This window comes from Ascaphus truei, chromosome 3 (genome assembly GCF_040206685.1).
Source record: "Ascaphus truei isolate aAscTru1 chromosome 3, aAscTru1.hap1, whole genome shotgun sequence".
Classification (NCBI taxonomy): domain Eukaryota; kingdom Metazoa; phylum Chordata; class Amphibia; order Anura; family Ascaphidae; genus Ascaphus; species Ascaphus truei.
Window position 1 is genome coordinate 50940677 of NC_134485.1, and position 17291 is coordinate 50957967.

Below are 17291 nucleotides of genomic sequence, written 5' to 3' on the forward strand. Positions count from 1 at the left end.
TATTGGACATACAGTACATACAATCAACAAGCCAAGCACTGTGCCAATGCTAAGTCAAGTGCTAATCTAGATGTTACATTGGTGGCTGCTGGCCTAGTGCTAATTGCAAAATATCTGGTATGGTTGTTGTGCAAAGGCTGCCAAAGCAATTTGTGTACTGGCTTGTTTGGGCCCCCATAGGATGGTTGAAAATAAAATATAAATATGATGCCGTTTTCAATTTTCCCCGATGATATGATGATGAAAAAGTAGTATGTATTGTAATTGCTTGGGCACTCCCACCCATGAGTTCATGAGAGATGGAACAGTAACTAGTTATTTATTATTATATACATTCAACAAGCCAAGCATTGTGCCAAATGTTTTATTGGTGACTGGTTGCTGGTCTGTAGTGCCAATTACAACCTAGATGTTATGTTGATTGTGTGTTGCTGGCCTGGATGGCATAGCTGTGCATGTACTGGCTTGTTTGTGTCCACACAAGATGTTGGCAAATAAGATATAACAATTATGATGCCATTTTCAAGTTTTGACAATGAGGATAAAGATGGTGGTGGTGATGGTGAACATCACAGGCCACTGGCGGTAATAATGTAAAGTCAGTGTATGTCTGGCTAATTTTGAAGCAGCAGCCACAAAGCTTTGGTAAGTTAAGCTTATCACAGACAATACGCCTCTCTGACCAGTTGTGTTATTACTTATTGTTACTGAATTTCTCCTTCAGAGTCCTTCATTATAACTCTGTGCTACAAGACCATGTGACTATAATCAGTGATTCACACAGATAACACTTACAATTGTTTTTCACAAGGTAATATTGAAACCCAGATACAAAATAAAATGAGTATGTCGTTGGACTCTCCCTCCAACCCTTGCCTTACTGAAATATGGAACAGTAACCAGTTATTAATTAGGACATAAATACATTCTGCAAGTCAAGCATTATGCCATCCTAGATGTTACATTGGTGGCTGGTCTTTGGCCATCATGCAGTGCCAAGTGCCAATTCCAAACCAGATGACTGTTGTTGTGTGGCAGGCAATTTGGGTGCTAGCTTATTTGGGCCCCTATAGAAGGTCCAAAATAAAATATAAATAATATGATGCCATATTTTCACATTGCTGCAGTGGATGGAGTAGTAGAGTGGACTGTGTCCACATTGTCCATTGCAACTAGTACTAGTTGTTCTAATTGATGGCATCTCTGCCATGGACACTGATGCTGGAGGCAGGCAGACAGCTATTGTTGCATGGTCTTAAAATTCTGTAGCATTGGTAGCAGTGGCACTGGGTGTGTTGTAATATAAATACCCCTCCTGAGCCTGTTGAATAATGGATGAAGGGGCCTCATATTTTTGAGAAATCAGATGTTGATTCATCTTAATAAAAGTGAGCCTTTCCACACTATTATTATATATGTTCAACAAACCAAGAGCTGCTGAAAACGTCAGCTTCTTTTCATGATCCAGACTACATTTGCTGTTTCGTGGATTCCTGAGATGCTATATGATCTACATGCCTGTTCCCTCATTACATTTGTGAGTTGTATTATACAGTACCTTTTTGCACACAATTATTTATAAACCGTGGTGCACTATTTTCTCTCTTTTTTTCTTGTCTTTTATATTCCTTTCGCTGAGGAAGTGAAGATTCATTGATCCACTTATGTATGAAAACGCCTGATTTTGTTCAATAACATGTGAGTTCATTACCATTACTGAAACCAACACACCACAATTTATTCACAGAGCTGTACATATAATAAATGAGATTAACTATTTTTTTTTATGTTTAGATTGGCAAACAAATACATTAAATAATAAATAGATAGAAGCTTGAACAGCAGATACTGTATGTTGGAGATACCTGCCACACAGAATGACTTTCAGGTATTGTAGGTGTTTTTTGTTATAGCATTAGTGTTAGAATGGCTCTCTCTGCTACTGTAGCAATGAGTCTCAAATGTTAGTGTGATTATTATGATTCGCTAGGGTAGATCTTTTCAGGTAGTATTTCTGCCTGATAAAGCAGATTTTGTTTTATGGAAATTTGGCAGTCAGTGTGTAATCACGGGAATAACCGAGTTACTCAACAACATGAACAGTGATAAATCAACTCCAAGTATTTTCACATTCTTCCACAGTGGGTAGATTTACTGTACAGTAGCTCCAAGTTGAATTTATAATAAATTCAGATAGGCATTCATCAAAGATGAGGAGAATAACAGTAGTACACTTTATGAAGAACCAGAATCGATAAAAAAGTCTACTTATTGAAGTGCACCTAATACAGCACATAGTGTACATTGGACCTTCCTAGAAATAGTTCACATACAGTACTGTGCACAGTAGTTCAATTTGCAGTGCCTTGTAGCTGGTCCAGTGTTTTAATATACAATGGGGGAGATGTATTATAGAAAATTATGAGCATAATTGATGTAAATTGCATAATTTTCATCTGGCATCTCTCTGCATCAATGTATCAAGGTCTTTGATCCATGTTTTGTGCCATTAACATCACCTTACAAATTGGGGAGTGTCAATAGGAGGACCAAGTGAGTACTTACATAGCACACATATTATAATGAGATGTATCAAACTCTGTATCTCAGTGTGTCATTATAGTATCTAGTATTTGCGTAACATTTTTTTTGCCATGTCTGAAGTGGCATAAAGTCTCTGGCTTACAATTTGCATTAAATGTAAGTTACACTTTCAAACATTTGATACAAATGTAAGCAGAAAATGATAGCGATGGGCAATTTTTTTTTTTGGCGGATTTGGATCTGCAGCAGATCGGACGGTTCCTTTAGTTCACGGATTTCAGATGCTCAATCTCAAAAAGGGTGATTCGCGTTTTGTTGTTGTTTTTATTATTATTACCAATACACTCCTCCGATTCCGCAATCCGGTAACGGATTTTTGGAATCCAATCTGCGGACTCAGCAATCCGTTGATGGAATGTATCCAATGGTATTTATTTTTATGAATCTGTGCAGATTAAAATCGACTGAATCCATTTGCGGATATTACACTGCAAAACGCGTTTTGGGGGGAAAACGCGAGAAAATTCGGGAAACAGATTTGGACAGATTTGTCAATCTCTAAAAATGAAGCAATGCTTCAAAACTAATTTGTATTAGCACTTGTCCCCAATTCCCTATACTTTACCTTTGCTGCCACTGTGATTTGAAAAGAACTGTCACTTTACTGTGATCACTGCAGCTTTACAATTTCTGCAATCTTCTTTCCTAAAATGGATTTCAACCAATTAAAATAAACGTCACATTTAAAAATGGTAGATGTGGCGTTACAGTAATGTACATGCCTAAATGCCTTTTATTTTAACCATAATACACTGTACTGTATATTCTTTAGTAGGACAAAATCTTTAAAAGGACATTTTGTTGTTTTTTTATAAGGCAACTAAATTGATGCAACAAGTGTTATTAACTTCTTACATACAGTATATTAGCATCATATTGTGACAGTGGTGCCATCCATCAGTGCACACTGCTGGAGCTGCTGCCCCGAATAGCAATGGTTGTGGGTTCTAATCCTATTGAATCTAACACCAGTACCTCATTCCTTAGTCACAAGGTGCATTAGATTTGTCACCTCAATATAGTTCATGTGGAAATCTTTTCAGGAAGTGAGGGATGCGAGTCATGTAAATATACTTTGCAAATCTCCCAGGTAGCTTAGATGTGCTCCTTTTTGAGCACAGGTGTAATTTGCTGTTAATTGAAGGCAGGTTTCAGGGGATATATATCGAACTGGAGACTCTACTAAAATGTCTCACTCTCTTCCATCTAAGATGAAATCTAATGGCGGGTTCTGATGTATACTGCTGGAATATATTTTCAGTGCCCCGCCTTGGGATTCAGGTGTACACATCAGCTTTAGGTAATAAACAGATCAGATTTTAAAAGGTTCACCAATCTCTACTCAGGTGACACCTGACGACCTCGCAGAATGCTCAAACATAATACATAGCTGACTATTATTATGCTGTTTTTCTATCATTGCAATGTGCTTTAATATCTTTCTGGAGAAAGATTCCATATATGTTTAAATTAATCATTTAATGTGTTGCATACAAAAGGGGACCTTTTTTGAACAAAACAATGTTAAGTATATTTTAATGCCTGTGGACAATTGAAACAGCTGTAATTGAAAATGCTTAGAAGCACGAGTCCAGGTCTTTTAAGGCACATGATTCACTAAAGAACAAAAAAATGTATTGCAGGATTACTTGATTACTTGTCCTAAAATGTGTGACATATTCATTACTGTATATTAAACTTGCACCCTCCAAAAGCATTTACTAGTATTTATTCTGATGTTAGTATGTGTAAATAGTAGTGTTGTACCAGGTACTGAGTTTTGAAAAAATGGGTTACTGGTACCCGGTCAAAATCAATAGTTCTACCCGGCCGGGTACCCGGTTACCCGGTTTTTCACTTACCTGGATGGTGGTGATGACATCTAGGAACAGAAGCAGTGGTTCTGTGGCAGTGGCAGCATCGGAAGTGTCTACAGCTTGCGTGGGACAGCAGGAATCCATTCCACAGCACTGCAGTAGGTAAGCAGTGTGTGTGTGAGCTGCCATGGAACCACGGCTGTCCAACAGGAATGTTCTGTCTCCTGCTCCGGTCACGTGGTTCCCCGGTGGCTCACACACACACACTGCTTACCTACTTCGGTGCTGTGGAATGGATTCCTGCTATCCTACGCCGTCTGAAGACACACTTCCGATGCTGCCACAGGTAAGTGATGTGATTATTTTCAGCTACCCTAACATTACCCGACGCTGGGTATTACCCGGCACCGGGCCCACTTCTCAGTTGCCGGGTCCGGGTAATGTATGGGTAGCTGGAAATGTGCCGGGTACCGGGTAATTCTGTGTTCTCGGTACACCACTAGTAAATAGTACCTAATAACACATTGGTCTCTGATGTTTGAAAACTCTACTACACAAAGTGGTACAGTATATAAAAAAAATTGTTGTTTTACAAAATGTGCTATACCTATAGCCAGTACTGTACAGTATGTACAGATACTAAATAAAAATAGCATTGCTTATGCTACTTCTATGTGTAACGCTCGGCCTGCCCACAAGCCAGGCGAGACCCCAGGACTGAGGTGGAAAGGAGTAATACCACACACCTAACAGTAAACGGGGGCACGGCCGGAGTGTGGAAGTAGCGTAGGTGGTCCAGGGAACAAGAATGTAAATGATACCGTACTTCACAGCTCCGGCGAAGAAGGGTAAAGTTCATAAGCCAAGGGTCGTGGATTGGAGAGAGCAGCGTAGTCTATAGTCCGTAAGCCTGGGTCGTGGAGTGAAGAGAGCAGCGTAGTAGATTGTCTGTGTGCCGTGTCCAAGGGTTGTAGAAGTCTGCAGCGTAGAAAGTCCAAAGCGAAGTCCAAAGGTTTCCAGAGATCAGCGTAGTAGAGTCCAAAGCAAAAGGTCAAATGCAGGGAGGTCAGCAGAATTTCCAGGGACATGAGCAGGCACTGAAAGACAAGAGAGGCCAGGCAACAGCAGACAGCACCAAGGTACAGAAGCTATGCAGAGCAAAGAGGAAATGGTGAAGGGGAATTATATAGGGGGCTGGGACCAATCAGGGGAAAGGGAGTGACGGAGGAGTGGCCTGAAGAAGGACCTGATAGGAGAGCAGAGTGTGAAAGTTTGGGACCAATGGGAGTGAGGGGAGGAACAGAGGAGTGGCCTAAGTAAGACCCAGATAGGGGAGTATTACCAGAGGCATTGGGAGTGGTCTGAGTAAGGTGAGGAGCGGAGGGATGGACAAGGGAAGGGACAGAAAGGGAAGAAGGACCTGGGAAGCATAGCTGATGGGGAAGGGGCGTGCAAGGTACGTGCGCCACGTCAGAGGAGGCAGAGAATAGAGGAGCTGTACTGGAGGGTTTGGGAGTAGTCAGAAGAAGGGGAGGAGCAGAGGGACGGACAGGGGAAGGGTCAGGTAAGGAAGAGGAACCTGGGAGGCGGGGCTGACGGGGCAGGGACAGAGACACGCAAGGTGTGTGCGCCGCGTCAGCGGAGGCGGAGTCAGGCGCCCGGCGCCAACTAATGGCGGCCTGGGTCCACGCGCGCCCGTAGGGGTGATGCATGCGGCCTGGAGGTGCAGGGAAAGCGGCCAGTAGCAGGGAACGTGCCGGGGAGCCTGAACGGCCTGTAAGGAGGCGCTGGACACGGGTATACCCGCAGCGTGGATCCTTACACTATGTTAGTAATATGTAAGATAGAAATTACTCAAAAGCTGCTATTTCTATTTACTTTATATCTAACTATGGAAAAAGTTCAAGGAAGCTGGTGAGCAGTACAGTACAGTAGCTGTACACTGACTGCATATACCGTATGTGCTAATAATAACATGGAGGAGTAGCAAAGCCCATTTGAATGTTTTGAATGTTTGCTAGCACATTTTCTGCATATTAACTTTTCAGAATTAATAGAAAACATGGCTACAATTACTTGGGAAAAGGTTAGTTCTTTGCTCAGGAGTAGAAGATCAAGGGGTGCTCCACTACAGAAGACTGATCCATAAGGTATACATCTTCAAGGACCCCAATATAGCAGAGTGGGTTTAGTAAGTAGAATGGCCTGTGAGTCACTCATAACCACATGTAAAATTGTTGCTTCATAGTAGCTTACACAGTCCAAGTTAGAGTACTCAACTGTAATGGTCAGACATAAAGATATATAATCCTTACCCACTACTACAGTCTCTGGGGGTCCACTGTGGCGTGCCAGCCATGGAGATAATTTGGATACAAGTAGAACAAAAAAGCAAACAGCGAACTGCCAGGGAGTCAGGTGGTGAAAAGATAAAATCCATTTATTTCAGAACATATCTGATAAAAAACATCACCCCAGGGGGGGTAACAAATAGCCTCCTATGCGTTTCGGACCTACCCGTCCGAAACGCGTAGGAGGCTGTTTGTTACCCCCTCCCCCCTGGGGTGATGTTTTTTATCAGATATGTTCTGAAATAAATGGATTTTATCTTTTCACCACCTGACTCCCTGGCAGTGCGCTGTTTGCTTTTTTGTTATACTAGTTCTTTGCTCATGCTGTTTTCACCAGTCATAATAGATTATAATTGAAAATGTTACATACTGTAGGACATTTGTGAGTCTATGTAACCAACATACTGATGTTATACCAGTGTCCCCAATTTTTGTGCATGTATGTTAACAACAAGAAAACACTGTGACGGGTAAGAGTAACCAGGCTTCATAATAAAGGTTAAGCCCTCTGGTTGCCCTTGAGTCCCGTTTGTCCCAGGCAGCTACCCAGCAATATAAGCCAGCGGCCAGGTATATGTACATGTAAACGTAAAGTTACCCCTGCTTTTCCACTTTCCATGTTCCCGTTACTCCAGACTCATGAAACTTGCCATGTGTAAGTTTAATCTGGGATATTTGGATAAGAATGCCATTCTTTTGGTTTCAGGAGTTTAAAGCTACTGGTTGTATCTTCATTCTACCCGGTGTGCAGGCACTATTTGCCGGGGCTGTCCAGCGTTCCCTAGACTCCTGAGTTTCAAGCCCTGATATCCCAGTCCGAAGTCTCTTACAGTCATGTCTCCCCAATGTCCCCCATGTATTAAAGTATATTTTATTAGGTTTGATACATTTCTTATAAGGCTCTCTGCAGCTTGCCCTGGCAACCAGTTAAGGTGCCAGCAAGTCTGCATAGGTTCTGTAGTTCAAAGGGGAGAGGATGTCTAGAGGTATGAAAAAGATTGGTGGGCGAGGAAAGGGCAAATGGCCAGGTCCAGACTACATAGGGTACCCTAAGGGGACACCTTTTGTAGTTTCCAGACTTGGTGGAGCTGGCGCTGCAGGTGGCAATGAGTTAGCCAGGGAGGATGCAGCTATTGAGTCTGCTCTCCTTTTAGCTGACATTATATTTCCTGCACTCCCGGCCTTTCAAGCCTGCTAGGCATGCCTACACCTCTGACATCAGCCGGGGTCGAGAGCCCCTCTTTCTATTGGCTGACGGGGAGGAATTCTCATGCTCCAATTGGCTGCTCCTTCCCCCTCCGTTCTGGGGATAGCCTAGAGGAGTGTATGTAAGGTGATGATCAATAAAGGGAGCAAGTCCATCCAAGCCAACCAATGAGATGAGTCGAAGTCGCTTTGTTCGAAATAACAGAATGACCAGCTTCGTTTGGAAGCATGAAAAGTTTGCCTCGCAGAGACTGTCCCATCTTTTGCGCCCAAGTTCTCAAAATCGAACGGCGCGGTCACGTCTAGGAATTGAAGCCAAAAGAGGACCAAGAGAACTGGGGATATATCTCGGTCAGGGTAAGCTCATCCAAGCAGGCTCCCTTCACCTAGGAAAGCCTAGATTTTTTCCCCCAGACTCCCAGTAAGTGTATTTTTAACTGTTCCTTGTGTATTTATTCTTCTTGTACGTGGGTTTACCAAAATAAATGCAATTTGTTTTTACTATCTTGTTCTGTTTAATGAATGATCCCGGTAATGTATAAATGGTGTAAAACTTACCTGGTCTCCCGTGACAAACACTTCTTCATGTTAAAGTGAAATACATGCTCCAGCAGTTCTGCAAGCTGCTCAACATGTTATTATTATTCAGCAGATCATAGTTGTTATCTATCAATAGTGACAAATATCATACTGCTAAAATCCATTAAATAAGAAAGCTTGTGTTCCTATGGATAGGAACCTAAGTGTCACACTTTGGTTCACTGAGCTGCTGTAATTTTTTTCTCAAAATATAGATTTTAGTTACCTATTGTGTTGTTAATAAAAATTACATCTCAAATCACTGTGTCAAAACACAATTGTACTGCACATCACAGATTATTACACCAGCTATTTTCTTTGCTGTTTAATGTGATGTGAAATGTTTTCAGATCGAAGAACATGTATTGTTTGTTTTTTGTGTCAGAATATTAATTGAAAAGCATAATATAATATAAAGTACTGTAGGTGTCATGTAAAATAAACATTCATGCAAACATTGAGTTTGTTTTTGATTTATAATCCTCACATTTTCCCCTTAATTTATAGTCGAGAAAAAAACATTTCAGTAGCTATTCATGTATTTACTAAATAGAAAAATAATTATACATACCTGAAAGAGGCAAAGGTTTTATCTGTTATGTATGAAATGACAAATGAAATAGATCATGTGACATAAGATTACACATCTGATTTCTTTAATATGTCAGGGATAATTACTACATATTCTTTCAAAAAACGAATATTCACACAATAAACTGAAAACATCTCTTTGTTTCATTTTAATTATTAGAATAAATGAGAATGTTTTTTGAAATCACAATTATAAACTAACACATCCAACCTGCCCCCAGAAGGGATTATGTATGCCTTCTGTCAATTACAAATGCTTCTATTATTAGTTGCGGATGAAAGATAGAGAACGGGAGGGACATCCTTTTGTCCTTTGGAATTTTATGTTACCATGACAGAATATGAAGTTATCTATTTTAGAAATGCTAAAAAAAGAATGTGATATTCTGCTCTGAAAATGAGCATGTGTCCATAAAAATCAACCATCCAAAGACAATTATTACATTGCATCAACAATTTTGCTTATCCACAGTGTTCATTTTTTATATAAATTAAAGCATGCACATTTTTCAAAAATAATAGAAATGGCTACTGACTGTTATGACCATTATTCGATTGAGTTCAATGACATCAAACAATTGCCCAATAATAGGGTAGATGTGACAAATTTGCTTGTGTTGGTTACTTTGTTATACCGTCTCAGTTGAGATACATCTTTGAAGTGTAGATAAATAACCTGTATCTTTATACAATACAGCCTCTTCATTTTATATCTGGAACATAGCTCTTTGTACTTTTCCAAGTTATATTACTTGACCTATTGCTTCATAACATTGCGAGGATGCACCCTTTTCTCTGTAACTGAATGCAAAAAAATCTATCCAAAATGCTGCAGCTAGAATCATTTCACTTTCTCCCATAACAGGTTCTGCTCATCTATTTCTTAAATTGCTCTGGTTGCTTCCAGCCATCCCATATTCATACATTCGCCTTAGCTTGTGATGATTCTAAACTCTTCTGCCCCTCCCTACATCTCAGCTTTGATTACTCACTATATCTATGCCCTCATAACAATATTCTCCTTTCCACCGCTTTTACCTCTACTGCTTTTTATGTTGCCTGAAACCTTTTTCCCTTACGGCCTCCTGCCTGTTTAACTCCCTTACCCTCAGTATTCTCCAAACACCTGCTCTCTCCCCCTTCGAGTAAAATGTAATTGCATGAAGAATTTCAATAGCCTGGACTTATAACTCATCTTCTTCCCACACTCAGAGGCTTGCCTTATCTTACCAATAGCTTTGGTCAGACACACCCATCCAATGCACTTAATCATTTTCTTACTGTCTCTGTAACTCTCCCAACATACCACTTTCCTTTATTATCTTTTTGTATGTTTCATGAACTTATTATATTTCCTTGTATTCTAATATCTGTTTTGCAAATGTGCTCTGTTCATTGTTAGGACTATATAAATAACATTATACACACAGAACAATGCAATATACTGTTGTATGTATAGAGTAACCAGTGAGCATAACTCACACCTGACGTTTTAGTCCCCAGAGGTACATTCTTCAAGACCACCCTTAGGGGGCCTGAAAAGTTATTATTTTAAAAAAAACTTAACTATACTTCACTATTTTTGCTAATGCGGCCATTATGTGACCTCATTTGACCACTCATTTGTTTACCGTGCCCTTCCATGGCACAACTGTGTCTACAAGACATGTATGGATTTGAATTCGACTGTGATCCCTGACTATATAACTTTGTTGCATATAATAATAATAATAATAATAATAATAATAATAATAATAATAATATATGCAACTAATATTTCCAGAAATAAATTGTGCTCATGATCAATAAAGAGCTTGAAAATTCTATCTGGATCTGATCCTGTAAGTTTACACAAACTTATCAGCAACTTCAAATATGTTTTATCATTTATGGATCTGACGAATTCTAACTAGAATTTTAATAAGTTCTGGTACTGCATGTTTGTCAGTTTGTAGCCTGAAGATCTTGTTTTATTTTCTCCATATTGCTACAACTTTTCTTCAGTTCAGACCAAAAGAAAATAAGCATTTACAATGGAAAATTATTTCCCATTCATTCTCCTATAATTTTATTTTCAGATTTAGACATACAGTATTTTTGTATATCCTCAAATTATATTACTCTGAAGGCAAGCCATGAATGTAACAAATTAGAATAAGTAATCTGTACAATAATTATGTCTATAAAGGGTCTACTTTGTGTTGTAGATTTGATTTCAGCCTTTGATTCCAGGATGTTATTTCTATTAATGCCAATGAATTTCTGCTAAGCATGGTTGGCTTTGGTGCTTAAGAGATGTTATAGGCAATTCCCTGATGTTCTGTCTATTGATGATTTAGGTATTTTTGTTAATTAGATGTTGGATAGTAAACGTTTTGAGAAATTACCCTTTCACCTGCATTACAGATAAGTAGATAACCCATAATGCCCAAGACACTTAATCCACATTAATAAAAATACGTAATTATTTCAGTTGTTGAAAATAATGTTCCACCATAACTTGTTAAAACAAATCCCCAGCATTTTGTGTGAATGAGGTAATGTTTTATTGGAGACAAAATACCACCTATATGTTGGCACTTTTGATGGCCATAATTACTAATTTATCTAATTCTCAGATTAAACATTTGTCACGGGAGACAAGGTTATTTACACCTTTTTACCAGGATCATTCATTGAGCAAAACAAGGTTGAGAAATAAATTGTAATTTATTTGGCATAAATTAGCTTATACAGTGAAACATAAAATACAGATGAAAAGACACACATAGTTTGGGGCTGGGTTTGAAAATTAGACTTTTCTAGGTGCAGGGAACTCTTTTGGAGAGTTTTACCCTGCCCGGGTCTTGGCCCGGAATCTCCTGGAATCCAAATCGCCATAAAATTCCATACGCCACCGCTACGTTCTCTTCTGAGAACTTGGTCCCTCCTGACCACGAGTCAGCCCAAATCTCCTGGAACTCAAATTGGCATAAAATCCCAGCCGCGACTGCTGCATTCGATTCTGAGAACTTCAATCTGATTTGCTCACCGCTTCTTATAGTATTCTCTGCTTCATTCATAAAATAGAAGCAGACCGGACAGCCAATCAGCCTGTGGGAACTTTCTTAAGTAGCCAATCAGAACTAAGCTGGGTAGAAAAGCCGGGTCAGCAGGAAATTTGAAATAGCCAAGTGACATGCACAAGCCTGCCACAACTTCCCCCAGCTATCCCTACACCACCCACTGGGTAGGTGCACCCAGGTCCGGCAGAACAAGTGGCATCCCTGAGGACTGCCATTGATCTCCGGACCTAGTACTCCCCCTTTCCCCGCTAACCAAATGCTGTTCACACCTCTGGGCATCCTCTGGCTGCTTTGAACTCCGATGTCCAGCAGACATACCGGTGCCTATGGGTTTGCACGAGCTGCCTGTTTGGACATCAGTTCCGAATGTAAAACTCTCTGAAATATATTGTAATAAACACTGAGTCTCGGGGAACCCCTTCAGCTATGTGGGACTTTAGGTGAGGCTCTTGGGATACAGGGAACAGAAAAGGAAAAATTTTGTTTTATTTCTGCCTGCCTTATTCCCTACACACTTTCCCTCTGACTCAGTTTGGACTCTTAGAGTCCCCCAACCTTATATACAGTTGGGCACCCACAAACCATATACTGTTTGTGGTCACCTTGACACTAGCTGGGGTACCACCTTAACCCAGGGATTCCCTCAGCTACAGGAATACATATTTATCCCCGTGCCTCATTCTCCTTTCTGAACTGTGCTGAAGCAGGGTACCCTAGTGGTAAGTCGCGCTTACTTTTTCAACGGGAAGTATTGCCGGGACAATGTGCCTACATGTATCCGAGAATCAGGCATGATTCCCGGGTACAATTATTTGGGAACCGGTAACTCTGAACCCCAACCTCCTAGGCACATTGTCCGCAAACCCCCCCTTGAAACTCATACACCATCAATCCCTGCCCGGAAAGGGGAAAACCCAAAAACTGGTTTTAATACAGACAGTATAATGCAGTAATACAATGTTACTGGGCCCAAGGGCCAACTCTCTTGGACCCTTATACATGGAGCAAGGGTAACCAAACAGGCTTGAACTTTATTATATAGCCTGGTTAACCCCTCCTGTCATAACATTTGCCTCTGAGTGTATTCAATATCTGTCTGATAGTAGCATAGATACTGATTTAGTTATAGGGGGGAAGGAGGGGTGGAATATTAGAAAACCTCAAAGGTCCAAAGTAAAAGGAAATTAGATTTTTTTTTATGACGTATGGGAATTTGCTGAGCATAGACATTTTTAAATAAACATTAGGCTATTACATTTTAACGAATTGTATGAGGAGTTCAAGTTATATTAAAGAAAGTATAAATGTGGTAGACGTTATTACAACCATTGATGCATTAGCCCCTTCCCTTTTTTGCATTAGCCTCTTCCCTTTTTTGCATTAGCCCCACCCCATTTTTGTATAAGCCCCACACCTTTTTTGCACACGGCTAATATATTTACAATTGGAGCTGCTCCCACTGATGTGTTGTGTGTGTATGTGTGTTATACTGCAACGCTCCAGCAGTAGCAATAACTGTACAGTAGATCAATAGTCCAAATTAGGTGCACTCGCACTAGGGTAACAAATCGCCATGGGTGCACAGCAACAATGGTCCTGCTGGATGCGGACCCACTGATTAATCAAAAATAGAAAAAGAGGAATTCCACTGGTCTTCTAAAGATTGTAACATGTATTGCACAATTATCAAAATTACTTGACAAAGGTTCACAAGCGGAAGGAAACGTTGATTCTTGTGCAATACATTTTCTAATCTTGGGAAGACCAATGGAGGTCCTCTTTTTCTATTTTTGATCTGTATAGTACATCTACAGTAATTTTAAGCAAGGCCATTTATTGTATCATACATACTGTACCTACAATATAGTAAATCACATTAGACTAAGCAATGTATACACCATCAATTGACTTTCCTAAAAATACCTTATGTTTTACAATAATAAGACTTATCTCTAATAATTAGGAACAGATTTTCATTAATTGCCATATATTGCTCAAAACAAAATGTGAGCTGTAACTTCTGAAGTGCAGGTGAGAAAATCAAGTTGTGTCCCATAAAATTGTGATTATTAAATAAACAAATTATAAGTCTTTAGCACCTCTGAGAGAATGCGAGTTATAGAGGCTTTATGGTAAAAAGGCATGTTTCAAATATAAGAACAATGTACTGTATTAAGTCCAAGTCCTGGCACAAACAAAATGGAACCAAATATATCAGGTTCATTGCTTTATTATTTTTATCATTGTTCATTATTTTCTTCAATATGTCCTAATGAATATTTCTGAGTGCTTCCCAAAGACAAAACAGATCAGATCTTGACCTGGGACCTATAAAAGTTGTTGAGTGAAATGGGGGAAGGGAGCAAAGACGTTGGGGGGGGGGGGGGGTGGAGGAACTGTGAGCATGTTTTTGAGGAGGAGAGGATCATTACGTTACCTAAATGGCAGGCACAGTCCCATTTATTCACAGTTGAGAGGAAGCCCATTGGAAAAAAAAGGACAGATCCCGACTTCCATTGTACACTGGGCCCCTTCCTCCACTAAGACAGCTATCGCAGCCATCCCCCCTGTCAGCAGCCCTGAAGCGCATACCCAAAAAATACTCCATATTTTTAAAGATAAAAAAGCTTTCAATTGGATTTATTTTCTGGGATTAATATGACACCGTTTTTGCATCCAAGAGTATTTGATAACTAGACTCCCCAGTGTCGTTTTGTTTTACACCAAAGAAATGTTGATACATAATCCCCCAGGTCTATTAATTGATCCTCCAGCCACTCATAGTATGTACTGTAGAATGCAGTAGTAGATCATTAAATAATTGCAAATTTAAATTAAATAAATAAAAAAGATTTTGGTACAGGAGGTATAAAAAGCAAAGGTATTACAGTAATAAGTACAGAATTGCCAAATTATAAATCAATACTATTGATTGATAAACAATGTGTTTTAACTTACACAGCTTCTGCAAAAATTACGAAGAATTGTGTCTATCTTTTATTTTCCATTATTTATATGTAGTTGCATACAGTGTCTTTTGTCAAGTTACAGAAATGTTTAACATTGTCATATTTATTTCAGCCCTCAGGGACAACAGGATTGAATTGGTTCGAGCTTCCTGGCATGAACTGAGTATCAGCATCAGTGATGTGTCTCTGTCAGATGAAGGGCAGTACACCTGTTCCTTATTTACAATGCCTGTCAAGACTTCCAAGGCTTTCCTAACAGTTCTGGGTAAGTATAGCTGTCTCTAAACAGTACTTGATATGCAAAATCTAAAATTAAGTGTTGAACACAGTACCATCATCTTTCATCTATATGTATTTGGGCACTTATTTAAAGCAGCATTGCATACCATAAAAGTTTAAGCACTTGAAAGAGCCTGTAAGTCCTGCTTCTAGACCAGTGGTTTTCAACCTTTTTTTAAGTTAAAGAACCCTAGAATTAGATTGTGAAATTCTGGGGAACCCCAAACCTGTCCCCCCCACACCTGTCCCTCTGTCTCTTTTGCTCTCCACCCCCGTCCACCTGCCTCTCTCACACTTACCCCTCTCTCTCTTCCCCCTTACACTCTCTCCGTCACCACGCCTAATGCTCTCTATTCTCCCTTTATACTCTCCCCCTCTCCCCTTACACTCTCCTCCCTCTTCACCCCCCCACACACACTCTCTCTCCCCACACACACTCTCTCCCCACACACACACCCTGCACACACACCCTGCACACTCCCCCCTCACACACACTCTGCCCCCCCTCACACACAAACTTTCCCCCCTCACACACACGCTGTCCCCACTCACACACACTCTCCCCCCCCCCACACACACACTCCCACTTTCACCTCTCAACACACTCATCCCCCTCTCCACAAACACATACACAATTGAGGAAGCAAAACGAGCAGTAAAGTTTCCAGACTTGCAGCAATTTGGTAATAACGCATTTTTTTGGAGCCAGTCAAACTGCTCAGCAAGTTACTGCAATTATATTCACAATTGGTATGTATTTAGTAGAAGCTAGATAAGAGGACGGGTTATTACACGGATAGGTAAAATGCACAAATTATAGGTTTGCAGTAGTAAAAGAGGGACAGTGTTGCTTATTCATGAAATGCCCTTTCTCTGCATAAAGACAGATAAAGGGCAATGGCCTCTAGTTTCAAGAAAAGCATTGCAGTGCAATTGTTCAGTCTCTCAACTTGGTGCCTGCGGTGCTGCAGCAGTGCGTAGCTCCCGCCTCCTCTCGTCCACAAGTTGCAGCACAGACAGGAGTGAGAGGGAGGAAAGCAATTACTGGGTGGCTGCTGCTGAGCTGGGGAGCTGTGTGGAGTGTCACCGGGCTACCGGGCTTGGGACAGGCTGGGAGACTTGTCCCAGCTCTCCCCCATTGGTTGCTGTGGAACCCCCTGAGGGGAACCCTTGATGAAAATCACTGCTCTAGACCAGGTGTATGCAAACAGGAGGGGAGAAAGATGTTTCAGGGGGGAGGGCATGGCGGTTGCAGAGGCCCCGCGCTCTACCCCAAGGCATTTAAATGAAATGCCAGGGGATAGCGTGAGGCCTCTGCAACTATCCTTAGCTTGTCGTCGGTGATGCGTCATCATGGCAACATGGCGTCAAATGATGCCGCGGGGCCACGTGAGCCCACGGCGTCACTTGACGCCGGAGAACCGGAAACAAGGTAAGGGAGGGGGGTGCAAGAAGGGAGGGAGCAGGTAGGGGGCGTAAGGAGGAAAGATTGCACATCCCTGCTCTAGACCACGTATGAAACTTGTTAGACTTTCTCTATGGCTTTGCTTTATACACGTTGAACACAGGTGTAGGTTAGATTGCATACGCAAAATTATGTTTAAATAAAGTATGGATTCTTATATTAACTTCTAGGTTTAACCATCAATGTGTATAACTTACATTTGCACAGATAGGCAGTCCCTAGTGGAGAAGGATTTATATTTGTAGCAGATAAGTCAAACACATTTTCCATAAACTACCTACACAAGGAGTTTGTGCTACGACTCCATTGTTGTTAACTCTAAATTGGCCCCCATATGTTGTCTTATTTAGAAACATCTCCCTTCT

The 17291-nt window shown here is 40.7% G+C and overlaps 1 protein-coding gene across 4 annotated transcripts in view; it reads left to right on the forward strand.

Annotated features, from left to right (window-relative positions):
* Positions 1–17291, forward strand: part of CADM2 (cell adhesion molecule 2) — a 1412134-nt gene that overhangs the window by 1131826 nt on the left and 263017 nt on the right. For all 4 annotated transcript variants that reach the window (XM_075594001.1, XM_075594000.1, XM_075593997.1 and 1 more), the window contains one exon: positions 15295–15447. In XM_075594001.1, the coding sequence (XP_075450116.1) occupies positions 15295–15447 (153 nt within the window). The remainder of the gene's footprint in view (positions 1–15294; positions 15448–17291) is intronic.